The sequence below is a fragment of the Suricata suricatta genome, chromosome 13 (assembly GCF_006229205.1).
Source record: "Suricata suricatta isolate VVHF042 chromosome 13, meerkat_22Aug2017_6uvM2_HiC, whole genome shotgun sequence".
In the NCBI taxonomy this organism is placed as follows: Eukaryota; Metazoa; Chordata; class Mammalia; order Carnivora; family Herpestidae; genus Suricata; species Suricata suricatta.
In genome coordinates this window covers 61695537-61714541 of record NC_043712.1, presented here as the reverse complement: position 1 = coordinate 61714541, position 19005 = coordinate 61695537, and the positions used below count along the sequence as shown (strand labels likewise).

The window sequence follows — 19005 nt, the reverse complement described above, 5'->3', positions numbered from 1 at the left end:
TGTAGACACTGTCTTAAGTCTTTATTTATATGTGTATATATATATATATATATATATATATATATATATTTAATTTTTACCTAAAGGACTAAAGCTACATGGCATAGGGACCTTGAAAGATTCAGTTGACTAGAGAAAACAATTAGAGGAGATGCACTTTTAGCTGGGCATTTGATGAGCTGAACATTACTCTGTGTTATAGAAACCACGCTTCTTGCTCAGAAGGTTTATTTACCTTTCTCACATATTTTTCTCTATGCTAGGGAAATATCCAGAATATTTAATGTCTTTGTGTTACTGATCTCACAGTCTAATGACCTCAAAGCCCAAAATTCAGCAACTTGAAACAGCAGCCATGTTACTTATGATTCTGTAGGTTGACTGAACTCACTTGGGCAGTTCTGCTGGTCCTACTCAGTGTTTCTTGGGCAGTTGCCTCACATAGTAGGGGAGGTTATAGTTATCTGGAAGTGTGTTAGTAATGCGAGAATGACTGAATCTTTCTCCTTCCCCCAAATAGTGTTGGGCTTCTCCTCTTTATGTGGGCTTTCCACATGGCTACTTGGGCTTCCTCACAGCATGGCAGCTAGGTTCCAAGAGGGAAAATAGAAGCTGCCATTCCTTTTAAAGGCTAGGCCCAGGGGTGCCTGGGTGGCTCACTCAGTTGAGCACCTAACTTCGCTCAGGTTGTGATCTCACGTTTTGTGGGTTTGAGCCCCACGTTGGGCTCTGTGCTGACAGTTCAGAGCCTGGAGCCTGCTTTGTATGCTGTGTCTCCTTCTCTCTCTGGCTCTCCTCTGCTCATGTTCTATCTCTCTCTGTCTCTCAAAAATGGAATAAATGTTTAAAAAAATTTTTTAAATAAAATAGGCCCAGAATTGACACAGCATCATTTCCATTTCATTCTATTAGTTAATAGAGTCATAATCAGTCCAGATTCAAGATTAGCATGAAAGTGGGTGGATCTCAATAGATCCACCTTGGGAGACCAGTTACAGCATCTTCTCATCCTGCATCATTGTTAAGTGTGTTTACTTTTGTTACAAAACCAAATAGAAAGTCTATGACACATGCTGGCAAAAACTGTTATGAAAACACACAAAAAGGAATGAAGGAGATTTCAAGCTAAATCTTGAATAATGAATGGTCTCCCTGGGTGGCTCAGGTAGGGCAGGTTAGGCAGAGGAAATAGCATGTGTGAGGTTGCTGAGGCATGAAGGAGCCAGTGGTGTTTGGAGAACATAGGATTTTAGGAGCATATGAGGGGTTGGAAGAGATGGTGGAAAAAACTGAAGAGGAAAGCTGGTGTTTGATCAAGAAAGTGTAGGTTTCAAAGACAATCCAAGGGCCTAGAGATCACCTCCACTAGCTGAGAGAAAAGCCAGGTCCTCCTCTGGGTAAAGTTAGTTCCTCAGCACACACCATCCTATCTGTATTTTGGAATACATATCAAGAGTATAGGCTTTAGTTTGCCTGGGTTGGCCTGCCCAGTTGCCATGATGCTAATTTGGAAAAAATGCTTATTTATTTATTTTTAGAGAGACAGAGTGAGAGACAGAGAGACAGACAGACAATCCTAAACAGGCTCCACACTGTCAATGTGAAGCCCAATGTGGGGCTCAATCTCACAAACCGTGAGATCATTACCTGAGCTGAAAACAAGAGTTCGATGCTCAAATGACTGAGCCATCCAGGTGCCCCACCATAATGGTAATTTATAAATACCCTCATTCTCCTTTTCCAGGTACATGGTGGGATTGTGCTTGTTTAACCTCTTTGAAGAGACCTTATGACTTGCCTTAGTTGAAGAAATGGAAGTAGAAGTGATTAGCAAGCAGAAGCTTTAGAAGTAAATGAGAGATTGTGCTTGCTTCAGGAGCACATATACTAAAATTGGAACAATACAGAGAAGATTAGGATGGTTCCTGCACAAGGATGACACATAAATTTTTGAAGTGTTTCATATTTTTAAGAACTTATAAAACTCAATGCCCAAAAAGCAAATAATCCAATTAAAAAATGGATAGAGGACATGAACAGACATTTCTCAAAAGAGGACATCCAGATGGCTAACAGACACAAGAAAAGATGCTGAATATCACTTATCATCAGAGAAACGCAAATCAAAACTACTATGAGATATCACCTCACACCTGTCAGAATGGCTAAAATCAAGAACACAAGAAACCAACAAGTGTTGGCAAGAATGTTGAGAAAAAAGGAACCATTAGGAACTGTTGGTGGGAATGTAAACTGGTGCAGCCACTATGGAAAACAGTATGGAGGTTCCTCAAAAATTAAAAATAGAACTACCTTACAATCCAACAATTGCACTACTGTGTATTTACCAAAGACAGGAACATTAATTCAAAGGGATACATGCACACCTAAGATTATAGCAGCATTATTTACAATAGCTAAGGAACAGAAGCAGCCAAAGTGTCCATCAACTGATGAAAGGATACAGATGTAATAGATAGAAAGTCAGATAGATATATATTAGAATGGATAAGATGTGAGATACATATTATATAGAATGGATATATACTATATAAAATGATACAGATATATAGGATGGATACATATATAGAATGGATATATATATGAAGATGTGAAATATTTATATATATAAATATATACAGGAATTATATATATAAATAATACACATATATATAATGGAATTCTATTTAGCCATAAGGAAGAAAGAAATCTTGCCATTTGCAACAACATGGATAAATCTAGAGAGTATAATAAGCAAAATAAGTTAGTCAGAGAAAGACAAATACCATATGATTTCACTCATGTGTGGAGTTTAAGACACAAAACAAACAAGCAAAGGGAAAAAATGAGAACAAAAGCAAGGAAAAAACCTCTTAATTATAGAGAATAATCTGATGGTAATCAGAGGGAAGGGCATGGGGAGATGGGTTAAAGAGGTGTTGGGGATTCGGGCATGTGAGTGGCTCAAGTCAGTTAAGTGTCTAACTCTTGATTTCAGCTCAGGTCATGGTCTCATGATTTATGAGCTTGAGCCCCAAATTGGGCTCTGTGCTGACAGTGTGGAAGCTGCTTGGGATTCTCTCTCTCTTCCTCTTTTCCCTTTCCTTGCTCTCTCTCCCTCTTTCTCTCTCTCAATAAATAAATAAAATAAACTTAAAAAAAAAGAGAGATGTGATGGGAATTAAGGAAAACACTTGTCAGTGAGCACAGGGTGATGTATGCAGTTGTTGAATTACTATATTGTACACCTGAAATTAAAAAAAAAACACTATATGTTAACTAACTGAAATTAAAATAAAAAGTAAAAAAATTAATTTTTTAAGAAGTCAATAAAAGAGTCATTACATATCCTCTCCCACACCTCAGGGACTGTGGAAACACAGGCTGAGATGGCGGCCGTAATTATGAAGTAACTATGTAGGAACTATGTAGTAACTATGAAGAATAAGTGCCCTGGCCCTTGTTGAACATGTGCTGTGAGTGAAAAATCCACCTTTGTCATATTAAACTGCTAACATTTAGGGATTACTTGTTACCTTATATATCTTAGTCTATCTTACATTATAGTCTGGGTGATCTTGAGCAAATTGTTTGACTTCCCTGGGCCTTAGTTTCTTCACCTATAAAAAGGAAATAATAGTACCTACCTCTTGAGGTTATGAGGAGAATAAATGAGTTATACACTATATTACTTTGGTAGGGTTGTCATAACAAAGCCACAGACCAAGTAGCTTACAAAGCAGAAATTTGTTTTCCCACGGTTCTGGGAGCTCAAGTCCAAAATCAAAATGTCAGTAGGATCAGTTTCCTCTAAGGCCTTTCTCCTTGGCTTTTGTACATGGCTGTCTTCTCCTTTGTATTCACATGATCTTCCTTTTGTGCACGTCTGTGTCCTTCTCTTCTTCTTAGGCCATCAGTCGGATTGAATTAGGGTCCACACTAATGACCTCATTTTAACTTAATTATCTCTTTAAAGATCCTGTCTCCAAATACAGTCACATTCTGAAGTATGGAAGAGAGGACTTCAACATATGAATATACATGGATATGGATACAATTCAGCCCATAACAGACATGAAAAAGGTTTATAATGGAACAGTCTGTGCTACAGTGAATGCTCAATAAAGTCAGCTATTATATTGCTATAATTATCGTTTAAATACACTGATAAGAAAATGGATTCAAGATACAGTATTACATGAATAAAGAACACATTTGATATTATCCTTATTTAATTAATTAATAAGTAAACAAGCAAATGATATTGTGCACTTATAGAAAATATATGCCAATTTGAAAAGGCTATGTACTGTATAATTCCAGTTATATGACACTCTGAAAAAAACAAAATTATGCAGACATTAAAAAGATCAGTATTTGTCAGACATCGTGGGAAGGGAAGGGATGAATAGATGGAGTACAAAGGATTTCTAGGATTTTAGAGCAGTAAAACTATTCTGGACGATGCTATAATGGTGGATACGTCATTACACCTTCGTTGAAATCCATAAAATGTACAACACTCAGAACCTTAATGTAAACAAGGACTTTGGGTGAAAATGATGCATCATTGTAGATTTACTCATTTGTAGACCTTATTTTGTACACTATATTTGCAGTGTAACAAGTGTATCACTCTGGTGGAGGCTGTTAACAGTGGAAGTAGTTTTGCTTGTTGGGGGCAGGGGGAAATCTCTGTATTTTCTGCTCAATTTTGCTATGAATCTAAAATTACTATTAAAAATAAAGTTTGTTAAAAAATTTTAATATTAAAAAAAGCCAAATTGTTAATGATAATGAGGTGAGGGTGGGGTTAAGGAACAAATTATGGGGGTGCCTGGGTAGCTTAGTCAGTTGAGAGTCTGACTCTTGATTTCAACTTAGGTTATCATCTCACAGTTTGCGAGTTCAAGCCCTGTGTGGGGCTCTGCACTGCCAATGCAGAGCTTGCTTGGAATTCTCTCTCTCTCTCTCTCTCTCTCTCTCTTTTTCTCTCTCTATGCCTCTCCCCCACATTCTCAACCTCTCTCTTTCTATCACTCTCTCAAAATAAGTAAATAAACTTTTAAGAAAAGGACAAATTATGAGGATTTTTCTGTCACAGATCGAGTTTCTTAAATTTTTTGTGCCTATAAATTTATAATCAGAAACAAATATATAAGAAAGCAAATATAAAGGATGGCCAACTCCTTTGGGATGGTTAATAAAAAACAAAGATGGCAGAATGCACGTCCCACATTTCTGTCTCATGAGGCCTAGTACACAGCTGATGCTCAACAGAAGTTGGCAAAATCTCCAGCTGCTGGTTAATACTCTCAGCCAGCACACCATCGCTAAGAGATGCTCTAGGGACAAGGCCCCATCTTCTCAGAAGCAACCATTCATTGCCTTTTTGCCAGTGACTCCTGGTTGGGACTGATTACTCCAAAGGACAGAATGGTGACTCGGAGGAGCAAAGACCACTATGAATATGTGGAGAGGGGTTCAGATAGCCACAGGAATGGTCCCCAGAGGAGAGCCAAGCTATCAGACCCAGAACTGGCAGGGCAGAGACTTCTGAAGGGGCCTTGAGAAACTATTGGGCATGATGAGGCTTTTTTTTAATGTTTTATTTATTTTTGAGAGACAGAGAGAGACAGTGTGAGCAGGGGAGGGTCAGAAAGAGAGGGAGACACAGAATCCGAAGACAGTCTCCAGGCTCTGAGCTAGCTGTCAGCACAGAGCCTGATGCAGGGCTCGAACCCACAAACCGTGAGATCATGACCTGAGCCAAAGTCAGAGGCTTAACCGACTGAGCCACCCAGGCACCCCTAGCTCTTAACTGATTAATCCAAGAATGGATATAAATCTCACGTCCACCTCCACAATTTAAAACTTTCTTCTAATAATCACTCAAGTGTTAAAGTCAGGCATACCAGCATTGTTCAGAATAGTGAAACATTGGAAATACAAAAATATCCATTATTAGAGAACTGGTTCAGTACGCTGTAATGTGCCAGTTGCTTATTGCCACACAACTCTAGTTTCACTCTTTATTGCCTGCTTTGAAAAAAAATGGATCTTGGCACATTAAATAGTTTTTCTTTGCCAACACAAGATATTACACTCAGTCAACAGAGGGTGATGGATTCTTTTCACAAAAAGAAAAAGAGCTTTTTCCTTCCTAGTTCTCCAGTAGATTGTCACCAGGCTCATGCAGAATATGCTTTTTTCTCCACTGTGTAACTCTAAGTGGTATTTTCTCTACTGTGTGCTAGGCTTCTGTTTTTAAAAGCTCTCAACAGACTGGATAGCCAGAAGCCCAGAGTGCATGTGATTGTAGCTCAGCCCCGGTGGCCACTCATGGTACCCTCTTCTCTGTCCCATATATGCACACACCAGGGCCTGTGGGACTGCCATATAGTTAGTGAGCCACCTGAATTTTCTTCCATGAAGTGTCCTGGAGACTCCCAAGCCCAAGCTACACATAGAAGTATACTCCAATCCTGCAAAGAAGAACCTCCCCATCTTCTGGTTCCAGCATTGCCAACAGTGGCACCTGTCTCCTCTGTACTCTCCCTCCCCCATCAGCCTTCACTCTTTGGAGTCCTGGAGTGCTGTTTCTGCTTTCCCAGTGATTGTGTGGAATCCTGGCCTGACCACCCAGCAAATTTCTCCACCATCCAGTGGACTCTAAACACACCTTCTGATCTCCTTTCCAACTTTGTCCTTTCTTGGGTACTCTCCATCAACTCCAAAGTACCCTTCAGAATTCCTTTTCTTCCTTCTTCTTCCTCTTCCTCTTCCTCCTCCTCCTCCTCCTCCTCTTCTTCTTCTTCTTCTTCTTCTTCTTCTTCTTCTTCTTCTTCTCCTCCTTCTTCTCCTTTTTTTATTGAAGTATAGTTGACAATGTTACAGTGGTTTCTTGTGTATAACATAGTGATTCACCAAGTCTATATATTGTGTTGTGCTCATCACAAAGGCAGCTACCAGCTGTCACCGACAACACCATTACAATACCATTGACTGTATTCCCTATGCTGTGCCTTTTAGCCCTGTGATTTATTCATTCCATAACTGGAAATCTGTATCTCCCTCTCCCTTCACCCAATTTCCCCACCCCTTAACCCACCTACCCTCATGAGGTTAACCATCAATTTGTTCACTGTATTAGGGGTCTCTTTATTCTTTTTGTTTATTCATTTGTTTTGTTCTTAGATTCCACATGTAAGTCAAATCATATGATATTTGTCTTTCTCTGACTTCTGCCACCTAGCATAATACCGTATAGGTTCATTCATGTTTTTGCAAATGGCAAGATCTCATTCTTTTGTATTTTCTATCTTAGTAGTTACTCTCCTATCTCTTTTTAATAATTCTCCTTATTAAGTCTCCCATTTAAATTACTGTTTGTTCCTGTCTTCTGATTGGACCCAGACTGATATATAAAGCATTAGCACACAACAGAATATTTTGCATGCATTAAAATGATAATGTAGATGTATTTATTGACATAGGACAGTGTCTATGATGTTGCTGAGTGAAAAAATCAGATATGTAAAATTAAATGTGTATACATGCATGAAAAAGCCTAGAAGAATGTTAGAAAACATCAGTAGGTGACAAGATCTTATGTTTTACCGTCTTAGTTTTACTTTCTTAGTTTACTAGTTTTGCTGTTCTTAGTTTTACTTTCTTTCCATGCATTTGTATGATTTCTCCCAAATCAATAAGGTTAATTCCTCCCAACCCTCAAAACCCCCTGGCGATATTCCCTGGGTCTTTTGGTTCTGACACCAAATCCATTGTGTGCATTGTTGGGAGGGGGTCCCATGCAGCACCTAGTAATTCTCCAGACACCCACAGGGTGTCTGAGAATTCAACTCAATTCTCTTTTTAAAATATTTTTTCCAGTTTTAAAAAAATGCTTATTTTTGAGAAAGAGAGAGAGTGCACATGTAAGCAAGTGGAAGAGGGGCAGAGAGAGAAAGAGACAGGATCCAAAGCAGGCTCTGCACTGACAGCAAGGAGCTTGATGCAGAGGCTCAAATTCAGACAGTGACCTGATTATGACCTGAGTCAAAGTCAGATGTTCAACCAACTGAACCACCCAGGTGCCCCTCAACTCAGTTCTGATGCTATTTATCCAGAAACAGCATCAGATTTCACAGATAAGGGTTAAGACTGTTATCTACTTCAGATGCCAATCACAAGTGCTGGTTGTTACCTATGCTTCTGACTGACTGCCTATAAACCAGAGCTTTCCCATGAGTTCCCTCCTCAGGTTCAATTAATTTGCTAAGGCAGCTCACAGTACTCAGTGATATGCTACTCACTAGATTTCTGGTTTATTATAAAAGGACACAACTCAGGAACAGCCAGGTTAGATATGTACAGGGCAAGGTATGGGCCCAGAGCTTCCAAGCAGTCTCGAGGCATGCCACTCTCCCCAGACCTCTATGTATTCATCAGCTTGGAGGCTCTCTGAATTCCATCCTTTTGGGTTTTTATGGGGGCTTCATTACATAGACATGATTGATTAAATCATTGACCGCTGGTGATAGATTCAACTTCTTTCTCACCTGCCCTCCCAGAGGTCAGGGGTAGGACTGGAAGTTCCAACCCTCTAATCAGATGATTGGCTCCTTTGGCAACTAATCATGAAGCCAAAATTCCAAGGGTTTGGGGAGCTGTGAGCCAGGAATTGTGAACAAAGACCAAATATACATATATTTTGGTTGTCTGAATGACCAAATACATATTTCTTATAAATCACAATATTGCACTGGGTGACACTCATAGTTTTAAAAGGTAAAGTCCAAAATCCTTACCAGGGCTTATGAAGTAATTCAAGGTCTGGCCCCTCCTTATAGGTATCGCCCCATATTCTGTCATTCTACACAGAAATTCTCATTACTCTGAAGTTCAATCATTCATCAAACCTGGTCTAAAATTCCCTCCTTTTTGGAACCTTTCCCAATTCATTCTCCTTACCTTGTATTAAGGTGTTAAATTCATCAAAGGATAAGTAGCTAGGAACTTTTCAGTGGAAGAGGTGGCCTGAGCCCCTGCTGGTGCAGGGTCTCTGTCCTTCCTTGTGGGGGCAAGGGGGTAGGTGCTTTCTCATTGTGTGCTTCTACACCAGGTTGAGCACCTCAAACATATCAGCTGCTAGATAAGGCTAAACTATGTCAGTGACAAAGGACAACCAGGTTTCCATCAGATGATACTGACAGATCCAATTGCTGACTGTGTATTTTTACTTTAGCTCAGTGCTTCTCAAATTTTACTGTGCACAGACATCTTTTAGGGATTTTGTAAAGTGCAGATTCTGATTCAGTAGCTCTGAGATAGGTTTGAAATTGTGCATGTATTTTTTAAAATATTTATTTTGGGGAGGGGCAGAGAGAGAAGAGGACAGAGATTCAAAGCAGGCTTATCTCTGACAACAGAGAGCCCAGGTGGGGCTCGAACTCACAAACCATGAGATCATGACCTGAGCCAAAGTTGGATGTCACTCAGGTGCCCCAGATTGTGCATTTCTAGCCAGCTCCCAAGTGATGTGCAGGTGCTTGTCCACAGACCATCCTTAGAGAGTGAAGTGTTAGCTCATTTTTAATTTCTGAAATATGATCTCAGCAGAAAGGCATCCCTATTTCAACATCTTAGTTCACTGAACCTTAGCATGAACATAATATATAGCTTTCACCCCACAAAATGGTATTGTAGAGGGGTCTAAGTAAACCATGTCCCCCTCTAGTGTCTCTCTGGGCACTACTTCATATAATTTCTATTAGAGATAGAATTATGGTCTTCCATTCAGCTCCTCTTTAGGACTTATGTACACACAATATCTGCCCTCTGCTCCCATAGCTTTGTATTATTATATATATATTTTTAATATTTATTTATTTATTAGAGAGACAGACAGACAGAGTGTGAGCTGGGGAGGGGCAGAGAGAGAGGGAGGCACAGAATCTGAAGCAGGTTCCAGGCTCCGAGCCATCAGTACAGAGCCTGACGCAGAGCTCAAAAGTACCAACTGTGAGATCGTGACCCGAACCGAAGTCAGACAGTTAACCAACTAAGCCACCCTCACAGAGGCACTAAGTGAGGACTAAGGCATTCCTCACGTAGCTTTTTTTTTTTTTAATGTTTTTTATTTATTTTTGATACAGAGAGAGACAGAGCATAAGAGGGGAAGGGGCAGAGAGAGAAGGAGACACAGAACCGGAAGCAGGCTCCAGGCTCTGAGCTAGCCGTCAGCACAGAGCCTAACGAACGTGAGATCTGACCTGAGCCGAAGCCAGAGGCTTAACCGACTGAGCCACCCAGGAGCCCCTCACATAGCTTTTTAAAAAGAGAAACCATGGGGCACCTGGTTGGCTCAGTCCGTTGAACGTCTGACTCCAGCTCAGGTCATGATCTCAAGGTTCATGAGTTTGAGCAGCACATCGAACTTGCTGCTGTCAACCAGAGCCTTCGTCCCCCTTGCTCTCTGCCTCTACCCCGCTAATGCTCTCTCTCTCTCTTTATCTCAAAAAAATTAAAAGATGATAAGAAGGAGTGAGAAACCATGTCCTGCTCACACATCAGCTTTTAGTTCACCACCTAGTGTAAGGACGCAGGTCTGATTCAGGCTTCCCCTGTACTTAAAGGCCAAGGTGCTGGCTTCTCCGTATCATTGGCCAATGGAAGGGTGCACATTGCCCAGGCCAGGAGGAACAACTCTTGTGGCACCCAATCAGGAGAGGCCAGCTAACACCTTTGACCTTTTTAGGGGCGGGCCTAAAGATGGAGGCTAGTCATGCCCCACCCTACATGAGGGTCTTAGTCATGCCCTACATGAGGGTCCCGGACCCACTCTGTGATTGACTGATACTCTAAATATTGTGATTGGCTCCCACTACTGCCAGTATTGATGGGGGGTAGGGAATGGATCGCTGTACCTGTGTCGTCATTTCTTAAAACGCCCCCTTCCTAAAAAAGCCCCTACACCACCATGTTCAGGGCTCTCTCCACGTGGCCAGTGGGTTGGTGGAGTCTGTGAGCCCGAGCTTAAGCCAGTAATAAAGCCCTTTGCTTTTGCATGTGTGATTCGGTCTCCCTGGTGGTCTCTGGTTTCCTTTGGGGCGATATTGGAAACTTGGGCATAACACTAGTAGGAAAGCATAATGGTTAGGAGTGCCAGACTGCCTGTGTTCCTGTGCCCACTCTAATTACTTACTGAGGCACTGCTCTTACTATAACATTGGGACAGTAGAAACATCCTTCTCTTTGGGTGGTTGTAAGGATTATATGAACAGAATTAGAATGATGGCAATATATGAAATTCAGCTATAATTATTAGCAAATGGAATACTCGCTATCGAATATTTTATTCTATAGAATAATGATTCTTTCAGAAATATTTGATATGTAACATGTCTTAATTAATTTTCACACATTAATTAATTTGTTGTATTTTTAACACATGCTAAATTATTTGCCAGGAGCACATGCTTACAAACAAGAAACTCATTCATTCACACAACAAATATTTCCTGAATGAAATGAAGATGAAGATGAGATGAGAAAGAAGGGACCGGAAAGAAGGGAAAGAAGGGATTCAGAAATGAGGTAGATACAATTTCTGGTCTTAGTAGGAGAAATAAGAAAAAGAATATAACGGGGCCACAGGAGTCCAATGCTTCAAGAGGCATACCAGTAACATGTTCATGCTAATCATCACTGGTGGGGATTCTTTGTTTCCTGCCCAGCATCTATTTCTACCTGCAAGTATTGGAAACCTTATTTTCCTCAGGGAACCACCCCCGTTCACAAGTTCCAGCATTCAGGGGGCTGACTACAATCAGAGTACAGGTTGGCCTTGTAACCCTGGCCTGGCTGATCAGAGAATTAAATGCCCTTCACTATAGCAACTGGTTCAAAGGTGTACAAATGACCAAAGACAGGCCAGTGATTCAATTCTGGGATTTCTTAATAAATGTGGTACTAAAAGTTCTGAATTCCGAATTATTTTATTTAGCTTTAATTAAAGCTATGACCAAGGTCGAGATTTTAATAGTAGGAACATAGAAAAAAAATCCTGTCCTCTTTGCACAGTGGTCTGAGGATGAAAACAAGTGTTAGGCAGTAACATCTTGCCATAAGAAGAAAAGCTGGAGGGGTGCCTGGGTGGCTCAGTCAGTTAAGCATCTGACTCTTGATTTCAGCTCAGGTCATGATCTTATGGTTTTGTGAGTTCAAGCCCCAAGTCTAGCTCTGTGATGACAGTGCAGAGCCTGCTTGAGATTCTCTCTCTCCCTTCCCCACTCATGCTGTCTGTCTGTCTGTCTCAAAATAATAAAGTTAAAAAAAAAAAAGCAAAAGGGGCACCTGGATGGCTCAGTCAGTTGAGTGTCTGACTTTGGCTCAGGTCATGATCTCACATTCGTGAGTTTGAGCCCCAGGTCAGGCTTTGTGCTGACAGCTCAGAGCCTGGAGCCTGCTTAGATTCTGTGTCTCCCTCTCTCTGTCTCTGCCCCTTCCTCACTTACGCTTTGTCTGTCTGTCTCTCTCTCTCTCAAAAATAAACATTAAAAAAAAGAAAGGAAAAAAGGTGGAAAGAAACTCAATGATACCAAGAATACAAATATTGTAAGATAGTACAGGTCCTTTCTAAATTTAAGAGTCTGTGTCTAGTCATTATGAATATATCTGGGCTTGCAAAATGTTCTCTTGTCACATCCTGATTGTCAATGGTTCATAGTCCTATAACCCCTAACTTTGAGACTACATACTTGCTTTATTTATTTTCTGTAGGAAACTGAATTTAAAATCGCTTATCTGGGCACCTGGGTGGCTCAGTTGGTTAAGTGCCCAACTTCACCTCAGGTCATGATCTCACGATTTGTGAATTCAAGCCCCGCATCAGGCTTTGTTTGTGCTGACAGCTCAGAGGCTGGAGCCTAGAACCTGCTTTGGATTCTGTGTCTCCTTCTCTCACTGCCCCTCCCCCTACTCGCAGTCTCTCTCTCTCTCTCCTCTCTCTCTCTAAATAAATTAAAAAAAGTTTTTTTAATTCACTTATCAGTCTTGTAACAACTAAACCAGGGACTATAACTTTATTGATTCTATCACAATTGACTCAACTGGCATACAAATTTTGAAATCCTCTTAGAATTAGGAAAAATTGTTTTTACATATATAAAGAAGAAGAAACAATTGTAAAATAATATAATATAGGTTTACCTTTTCAATTTACTTCTTTGAATTTTCTTTCCCATCAACCATATGAGGAACATAGGACAGATTATAATCATCCTAATTTTATAGAGGAGAAAAGGTAGGGAAAGGGGTAGCAGTAATCCATCCAATCTCAAAAGAGAGTATATGGACTGCAACTCCTTGGTGATTCACAAAAACTCAAACCCTTTGCAGCCTGACTGGCCCCTGTGCCGTGACCTCTGTTAGGCATTGTTCTCTGATATAACTAAAAGTAATACAGCTAAAGGGGTGCCCGGGTGGCTCAGTCAGTTAAGCATTGGACTTCAGCTTAGGTCTCAATCTGACCCTATCAGTTCATGAATTCAAATCCCTCTTTGGGCTCTGTGCTGACAGCTCAGAGCCTGAAGCCTGCTTTGGATTCTGTCTTTCTCTCTCTCTATGCCCCTCCTCTGTTCATGCTCTGTCTCAAAAATAAATAAACATAATTTAAAAAAAATTTTTTAAGGTAATACTACAAGTTTTTAAATTCTGGATTGATCTTCCTGAGAATTGCAAGTCAATCTGGAAGATTTTAGTGTATTTTATTTTATTCTTCCTAATGGAATTTGTATATTAAGTAACTCAAGGTAATTAATATTTTGTATGTAGTAAAATTTCACGCATTTCCACTGTTGCCAATAAATAACTGCTATGGAAGGGCTGGTGGTATTATTCAGCATCCACATCCCACTGATTTTTTTTGGTATGCTTTATTTTCTAAGTTATATGGGTGTGTGTATGTATGTGTGTGTGTGTTTTCTGTTTGATATTATAATTATTAAATACAGTTTTTATATCTTGGATTATATAATTATCAGTCTAGGTGTGCCTGGGTGGCTCAGTTGGTTAAGCATCCGACTCTTGGTTTCAGCTCAGGTCATGATCTCAAGGTTTTGTGGGTTCGAGCCTCACATCAGCTCTGCACTGACAACACGAAGGCTACTTGGGATTCTCTGTCTCCCTCTCTCTCTACCCCTCCCTACTGGCACTGTCTCCATCTCTCTCGAAATAAATAAACTTAAAAAAAATAAAGTCGCAGGGCGCCTGGGTGGCTCAGTCGGTTAAGAATCTGAATTCGGCTCAGGTCATGATCTCACAGTTCATGGGTTCGAGCCCCGAATCAGGCTCTGTGCTGACAGCTAGCTCAGAGCCTGGAGCCTGTCTTCAGATTCTGTGTCTCCTTCTCTCTCTGACCCTCCCCTGTTCATGCTGTCTCTCTCTCTAAAATAAATAAAAACAGTAAAAAAAAAATAAAATAAATAAAGTCTATTAAATTGACCACATTAAACACAACATTGCAAATAACTCATGCTAATGTGATAAGAGTTGTTATTTTAGGAATGCATTTAAGGATGCAATCTTCCAGCAGAAAAATTGTCAGGAAAAAATGTGAGGCAACTTAGTAAGTTACCATCAGTAAATTCTACAGTAATTAATAGCCCCAAAGGAAACCCATGGCCAACTACTACTAGCTAGAGGCTTCTCATCTTGATTTCAGTGGTTCTAAAGGTGTCCTTATCCTAAAGCAATCAGGATTGGTTGACTTACAACTGTCTCGGGCAGTTATGATTTGGAAATTAGAATGCAGTACTCACAGAGCATGCCTTAAGAAATTGTTGTGATTGGCTGTGTTGGAAAGGAAATAGGATGGAAATGGGGGAGTGAGCTGTCTCCAGATGTCCAGTAAGACGATCACAAGCCCTGGGTGCCTAGGTGACTCAGTTGGTTGAGCATCCAACTTCAGCTCGGGTCATGATCTCACAGCTCGTGGGTTTGAGCCCCATGTGGGGCTCTGTGCTGACAGCTCAGAGCCTGGAGCCTTCTTCAGATTCTGTGTCTCCATCCTTCTCTGCCCCTCCCCTGCTTGTGCTCTGTTTCTCTCTCTGTCAAAAATAAGTATCAAAAAATTTTTAGAAAATGACAGGTCTTCTCTCAAGTGGTAAGGTTGCTTCATGTTGGACAGCTTAAAGATGAGAGAGATATTTGGTTTGAAGCAGTGCTTCTTAAAGTATGGTCTCTGGTACATGTGGTAATTCTGGTGCATGAAGAATCTTTGGAAATTTCATTCATCTCATAATAATGAGGGCTCATTATGACTCTACCTAGTCCTAAGTCTGATTCAAAATGATGATGATAATGCTGATAATGAGTTTCACTGAGGACTTATTTTGTGCCAGGCATGGTGTTCCACACTTCATATGCATTATCTGACCCAATTTTCACAATAACCCTTAGAAGTAGGTATCATTATTTTTTCCATTTTATAGATGAGAAAACTGAGGCACAGAAATAAGAAACAAGTTCAAGGTCACAAAGTTAATTAGTGGCAGAGCTAGGATTCAAATCATGGTCCATCTCCAAAATATATGCTTCAAATACTGTGGTAGAATCACATAAAATTTACTATTATAGTCTGGGTTTTGGGGGGGGTTGTACATCACAGGTCCATTTATTCATGCCACAAAGGAAACTACACATCTGCACGTGTACAATGATGCTCCACATTCCCATCGAACAGCTTGCTGAAGTTGACAGCCGGACTGACGTTCCACCTGATGTGCACTCCAGGTAAAGCTGGGAAATGATGACCATGAGCAGGTGCCAGACTCGAAGCTTTCCAAGCTTTACTTCTTTTATCAGCACTCCTGATTTTATAACAAGGATTTGAGGCATCTCAGTGCAGGACCCCTGCCACAGGCTGCCCCAACCCCTGTAGCTCAAAACTCGGAAAGGTTACTGAGTGCACTATTATAGCCATTTTAAAGTATTGTGTATTAAATACATTCACATTTTGTACAACCAACACCACTATAAATTCCAGAAAATTGTCATCACCCCAAAAGGGAACCTCATACACCTTAAATAGTGACTATCCTCTTTCTCCTCTACCACTGGCAACCACTAATCTGATTTCTGTCTCTATGGATTTGCCTATTCTGGACATTTTATAAAAATGGACATACAATATGTGGCCTTCTGTATCTGGCTTCTTTCACTCAGCATAATGTTTTTTTTATTTTTCTAAATGTTTTTTTATTTTTGAGAGACAGAGAGAGACAGCATGAGCAGGGGAGGTTCAGAGAGAGAGGGATACAGAATCTGAAGCCTGCTCCAGGCTCTGAGCTAGCTATCAGCACAGAGCCCAATGCGGGACTCGAATCCACAAACAGTGAGATCATGACCTGAGCTGAAGTCGGACGTTTAATCAACTGAGCCACCCAGGCGCCCTCAGCATAATGTTTTCAACATTCATTCATATTATATCATGTATTAGTACCTCATTCTCTTTTATAGACAAATATTAATCCATTGTACCACATTTTGTTTATCCACTGATATACATTTGGGTTGTTTCTACCTTTGGATATTATGAGTAGTACTGCCATGAACATTCATGTACAAGTTTTTGTTTGAACACCTGCTCTCAATTCTTTTGGGTAAAAAGAATAGGCTTTCTCTCATAAACCTCAGCTGACTCCTAAAAGGAGATGACTGAATACCTTAGAATCTTCAGTCATTCTGCAAACACTGAGAACCTACCACACAACCACCCAGAATGTGAAGTACTGGGAATATAAACTGCAATGAATAAGAATGCAACGAATGACAGGCATCATCCCTACCTTCCTCGGGAATGACAGAAAATTGAATGAGTAAAACACAAGCCTGGCAGCAGTCAGGGTTAAGAGTTCCTTTTCCATCTGCTATTAAAGGAAAACACAAGCTGGTGATGACTCACCTGCGCAAGAAGCTCTAAGGTAATGCTCTTGAATCAAGAGAGAAATACAACTGAGAGCAGATTAAACAATAATGGTATTTGATATTTTATATAATAAATCTGAGGCAGGGAGTTTCCCCAATGGGATAAGTCAGCAGTTCAATAGCACCAAGGAATTAGGTTTTCTCTACCCTTATGCTCTGCCATTCTCATAGTTGGAATAAGGGACAGCAACTTTAGGCATTGAGGAGCAAAGAACAGAGGTGGGAAATAACAGATCCCTTCTCAATCCCTTTTTAGATATAAGAAAAATGTTCCCAGGAATCCTCCAGAATACTTTTCAGGGAATATTTGCACCAAGAGTCTATTCCTACACCAATCATTGGCACGGGGGTAGAATTAGAGTGCATGATTTAGGATTAACCAAGTTTGAGGGGGCCCAGCTTCCCCTGGGGGCATACAGCCTCCTGATGTCCTAACAAAATACAGGTTCTGGAAAAATGTAAGAGGAAAAAGTAGGCGTGGGATAGGCAGCCAGGTACCAGGCAAAACTTTCTGAAGGACTATCCAGTTCAGAGTTCTCTGAACTCCAGGTCTCCTTACATCCATTCTGACCTGCTTCCAACCTAGTCCTTCACAGTGCAGCTAGAGTAGCCTTTTCAAATACATGCTTATGTAAGGATGCAGGTCCGATCCGGCCCTCACCACCGGGCGGTCCCAGCCTTCCCGGAGCCGGTCGAGGCACACCGCAGCGGCAGAAATGCGCCCGGAGACTGTGGCGCCGGCGTTCCCCCGCAGGCCGCAGGTCCGATCCAGCCTTCCCCTGTACTAAAGCGGAAGGCGCCGGCTTCTCCTGAAAGGGCCCGCATTAAGGAGGGACAACTCCTGCGGCGCCTAATGGAGGTAGGACGCCGATACCTTTGACCTCTCTAGAGGTGGGCCTAATCACGCCCCACGTGGGGCGTCCTGGGCCCACTCTGATTGGTCAGTGCTCTGGATGGTGTGACTGGCTCCCACAACTGCCAGTATTGATGGAGGGGGGTAGGGATTGGATCACTGTATTTCCTGCAACTCCCCCTCCCAAAGATATAAAAGGCCCTGCCCTGCCTTTGTTGGGGCTCTCTCCAGGTGGCCAGGGGGTTGGCTGGAGACTGTGAACCTGAGCTTAAGCTTGTAATAAAGGCCCTTTGCTTTTGCAGGCATGACTCGGTCTCCCTAGCAGTCTCTGGTGTTTGTTTTGGGGTGATTTGGGGTGATTTTAAAAACTTGGGCACAACACTTAGGATTAAAATTTGTTTCCCATTGCTTCTAGGAAAAACAAAAAACAAAACAAAAAAACAAAGTAAGACTGTACCCTCTTCAATCCAGTTACATTGGTTTCCTTTGAGTTTCAATGGGTTGTGCTTCATCCCACCTCAAGACATCTTTACTTGTGGTTGCTCCTGCCCCTGTCATCCTTGGTATTTCAGTTTAACCGTCACTTCCCAAGGAAAGCCTTTCCAGGCCTCCTAATTAGGTCAGGTCTCAGCTACTGGCGCTTAGAAAGATCTGTTCCTTTATTGCATGCCCTCTTCTGTCTCTAGACTAAGATCCGCAAAAACACGGAGCTAGTATTTCTTACAACGTAATGGCTGGCACATAGTAAGTGTTCAATATATAGTTGAATGGGTAGATGAATACATCAACTTTAAAACGAATGTGGACCCAGTGCCAGAGAAAATACAAATAATGGTCGTTACCCACCCAGACTGCACAGCCACCAGGACTACAAGAACTCTTTGCTCCTCCCAGAAGCCCCGCCCCCTGTGACCCGCCCCTCTCTGCTGAGTTGGTGGGAGGGGCATAGAGGTCGCGTGACGTGACAGCTGCCTGCCGCTGATTGGGCTTCCAGACCCGCCGGCTAGGAAAGAGGGCGTGTCCTCGTGCGATGATTGGCTGTCGGACGGCGGCTGGGCGGGCAGCGGCTGCGGCAGTGCGGGGGCGGGCGCTGGGAGGGCCGGGACGAGGCAGGGCGGGGAGGGCGGCAGCGGCGGGCGGGATGGGTCCCCGCCGCCGGTTTT

The 19005-nt window shown here is 41.6% G+C and overlaps 1 protein-coding gene and 1 non-coding gene across 2 annotated transcripts in view; both read left to right on the top strand.

Moving 5' to 3' along the window:
- HABP4 (hyaluronan binding protein 4) overlaps window positions 1–19005 on the top strand; it is a 113728-nt gene that overhangs the window by 56033 nt on the left and 38690 nt on the right. The window contains exon 2 of the mRNA XM_029919671.1: window positions 18837–19000. Within this exon, the coding sequence (XP_029775531.1) occupies window positions 18837–19000 (164 nt within the window). The remainder of the gene's footprint in view (window positions 1–18836; window positions 19001–19005) is intronic.
- Window positions 1864–1970, top strand: LOC115277122. The gene has a single exon (XR_003902230.1). It is a non-coding gene; the product is annotated as a U6 spliceosomal RNA (small nuclear RNA).